The sequence below is a fragment of the Aegilops tauschii genome, chromosome 3 (genome assembly GCF_002575655.3).
Source record: "Aegilops tauschii subsp. strangulata cultivar AL8/78 chromosome 3, Aet v6.0, whole genome shotgun sequence".
Taxonomy (NCBI): Eukaryota; Viridiplantae; Streptophyta; class Magnoliopsida; order Poales; family Poaceae; genus Aegilops; species Aegilops tauschii.
This window is the reverse complement of record NC_053037.3, coordinates 43,178,726-43,182,079: the sequence shown is the minus strand read 5'-3', so window position 1 is coordinate 43,182,079 and position 3,354 is coordinate 43,178,726. Positions and strand designations below refer to the sequence as shown.

At 46.4% G+C, this 3,354-nt stretch overlaps 1 protein-coding gene across 1 annotated transcript; it reads left to right on the top strand.

Annotated features, from left to right (window-relative positions):
- The first annotated feature begins 297 nt into the window (after positions 1 to 297).
- Positions 298 to 2,807, top strand: LOC120975530 (probable ubiquitin-conjugating enzyme E2 23). The gene is made up of 6 exons (XM_073511564.1): positions 298 to 903; positions 1,003 to 1,128; positions 1,355 to 1,480; positions 1,702 to 1,743; positions 1,985 to 2,066; positions 2,140 to 2,807. The coding sequence occupies exons 1-6, from the start codon at positions 298 to 300 to the stop codon at positions 2,805 to 2,807; spliced, it is 1,650 nt and encodes a 549-aa protein (XP_073367665.1).
- Positions 2,808 to 3,354: the final 547 nt, after the last annotated feature.

Here is a 3,354-nt window from a genome sequence, read left to right as displayed (position 1 = left end):
CAACCCCGTTCTCTTGAACGCTTCCGCTCGCGATCTACAAGGGTATGTAGATGCACTCCCCTTCCCCTCGTTGCTAGATTACTCCATAGATTGATCTTGGTGATGCGTAGAAACTTTTGAATTTCTGCTACGTTCCCCAACAGGAATATAACGCATGCTCAGAGGACAATCAAGAAGAGTGTGAAGCATCAACCTCTCAGGTGCTACCTCCCACGAAGCAAAAAGATGCGAGGTTTTATCGGAAGCAGCTAAGGAAGCTTCTTTGAGGGCCATAGACGGGCGCAACGGTCACAAGTCATGAGACATGTGGAGGTGGAGTTTCCCATGCTCGTCGCCAACACGTGCACCACCGTAGACGTGGTATGGCAAGACGGCACACGGCAACAAGGCAGACCTTCAGCGACCATCGTCCCCTTTGGGATCTGGAATGAGCAAGAGTTCTTCCCCGGACAGCATGTTGTCGCCAACGTTCTTCCTATTAATGCAGCCGTTGACGCTACTGTTGATGTGACAACTACTAGTGTCAACAACGACATTGCCGCATCTGGAACTGGACCAGCGGAGCGTGTCGGCATCGTCAAGAGCATGCAACACGAGGACCAGACGGTTTGTGTATCATGGTTCAAGACGCAAGGGCATCCTGATGAGGCTATGGAGGTCGAGTGCGATGATACCGTCAGTGCTTATGACCTAAGATTGGACTCTAGCCACTCTGCTTACTATGGTGATATTGTCATTCGTATCGTACCATCAGTATCAACAGATGACGGTGAAAGTGCACCCTTGTCACAGGGAAACAAGAAGAAAAATGTCGTTCCCGCCGATCTTTCATGGGTGGGGCGGGTAGTTGAACTTCCTAATGGGCACGTCCAAGTCAAGTGGGGTGATGGTAGCATGTCAACGGTACGTGGGTAGTTTCTAGTACCTTTCTTAGATCTACAACTATGTTACATTCTCTACTAAACTCATTAGTTGTTGTTGATTTGTTTGGGCGAGCTGCAGGTATCGCCTCATGAGATCGTTGTCATCAAAGATGAGCACTACATGGAGCTATGGCTTGAAATGGGTGATTGGGTAGAGGACAATGGCATCGATGACGCACCCGAAGAACCGGTTGCTGCCAACACGGTATATATCTATCTTTGTAAACATTATCCACTTGGGGACTATTTTTGTTTCTCCTGGTAGGCACCAAATTAAGTACTATTTATACCATGATATATGATTATATGGATGGATGGATTCACCTCAATTGATGTGCCTATATGTGTTTTGACCCGAAACTGTAGGAATTTCTTCCCACAGTTACTTTTGTACCTCAAATGATGTGGCTATATGTGTTATCTGATTTTAGGACATTGATCTTCAGAATCTAGATAACGATGTCGAAAGCGTCAGCCCGCCAATGTCAAGGACAAGACTTTTAGGTTTGTCATTCCGGTCTTTGCTCCAATTGACCAGCGACATATGGTGGCTCGAGGTAAAGGATACTTGATGAACTGGCGGTCATCGTCGTCGTCGTTGCCAAGCTCAGAGTTACCCACGCCCGTAAACGATGATAGTATAGGTGGTGCTGCAGTGGAGACCAGCGATGCTGCTGTAGATGTGACCAGCCACGGTTTTGACGGTGGGCCGAAGGCTGCAGGTGCTACCTGTTGCTCCGATGAATCGTTGTGCTTTCCACGTTTTGATGTATTGCAGATCAGCCCTCTGGATCACCACTACCTTGACACTACGGACCAGGTAATTATATATGTTAGAAAATGATGAGGAACGTAGGTAATTATTAAGGTTAGAGAAAGGAAGGTTTACATGCACAATATGATTTGTCTAACGCTGGAATCGATTTTACGGCATTTGTTTTTTAGTGCAAAACTAAACTCCCTGACTTCAAATTAGTAAATGACCACACAACATGTTGCAAGTCATTAAAAAATGTATTTTTACTAAAGTAGAACTTTAATCAACGCTCTTTTTTTTCAAGGAAATGCAGGGCGCTAGTCGTGCGAAGAGTTGGGCTAAAGCAGTGCAAAAGGAATGGAAAATTCTGGAGGACGACTTACCAGGTATGTGAGTGTAGCTCAAAATACACGGTCCATATGCATGGATACAAATGAATAGCCACTTATTTAATTACAGAAACCATCTACGTGCGAGCGTTTGAGGACCGCATGGATCTGCTCCGGGTGGTGATGGTGGGCGCAAGCGGGACACCGTATCATGACGGCCTCTTCTTCTTTGATCTGCAGCTACCTCCTTCGTATCCGGATGCCCCACCGCAAGTGTATTACCACTCCTTTGGCCTACGCCTCAATCCAAACCTCTACGAGTCTGGTACAGTGTGCCTCAGCCTGCTAAACACATTCGGTGGCGAGGGCACCGAGGTCTGGTCCTCGACAGAGTCAAGCCTCCTCCAAGTCGTTGTCTCCATCCAGGGCCTTGTCCTCAATGACAAACCATACTACAATGAGACTGGCTACGAGACAATGGTCGACAAACCGGAGGGCCGCCGCAATGCGCTGCCCTACAGTGAGAATGCTTACCTGCTCACCCTCCGGACCATGCTACACCTTTTACGTCGGCCACCTCGGGGATTTGAGGAATTCGTTAAGGAACACTTCCGCCATCGGGGAAGGTTTGTGCTCAGGGCATGCAACGCGTGGCTGCAGGGAAATATTGTCGACAATGCTCATGCCACTGAAGTGAGTAGGAAGCAGCCGTGCTCGGCTGGGTTAAGGCTTGCACTCACAAGCCTCGTGGCAGCCTTCATAGAGATCCGAGCCGAGGGGTGCGAAGAGTACCAGTAGTTGTGAATCAAATTGCCATGTCCTCTCAGCAACTCACTAGACAGACGAGTATGTAAAGGTGAAACCTTTGCTACACCTACAGATTAGTTAGAATGGGGACTGGGCCTACGTCAAGCTGAAAAGTGGGGTACGCAGATATGTGACTTTTGGTGATGGTGGTGGTCTTGTAATCATTCACGTTTTTGTTCTACAACAATTACGTACTCCTATTTGCTCTATTTTCTTAGTACTAATATGTCACGAATTTTGCTATGCTAATGTTAGTTCATCTGCAAAGGGAGGTGTTGGTACGGTAAAGTGGGGAATATGCTTCCCTTCCACAGCTATATAATCACTTCCAAAAGTCATACTTTTTGTTAGCGTATACATTCTAGAAGTTAAGAGGGTAGACTGTGAAGGAAATAAGTTTTAATTGAATCATCAGATGGAAAACACTGTTTGGTGTAAAGCTACCATTTAAGACGGTTTTGTTCTTAAAGTAGATCATAACCATGTTATAACAAAAGTGAAGCTATAGGGTGTCGTTCATGCTTATTGTTCTACATTT

Excerpts from the sequence above, each read along its gene's own strand:
- LOC120975530 (XM_073511564.1), top strand. The coding sequence starts at position 298 with ATGAGACATGTGGAGGTGGAGTTTCCCATGCTCGTCGCCAACACGTGC. Across the intron at positions 1,129-1,354 it reads AACCGGTTGCTGCCAACACG|GACATTGATCTTCAGAATCT; the intron begins GTATATATCTAT and ends ATCTGATTTTAG. Across the intron at positions 1,744-1,984 it reads ACCTTGACACTACGGACCAG|GAAATGCAGGGCGCTAGTCG; the intron begins GTAATTATATAT and ends TTTTTTTTCAAG.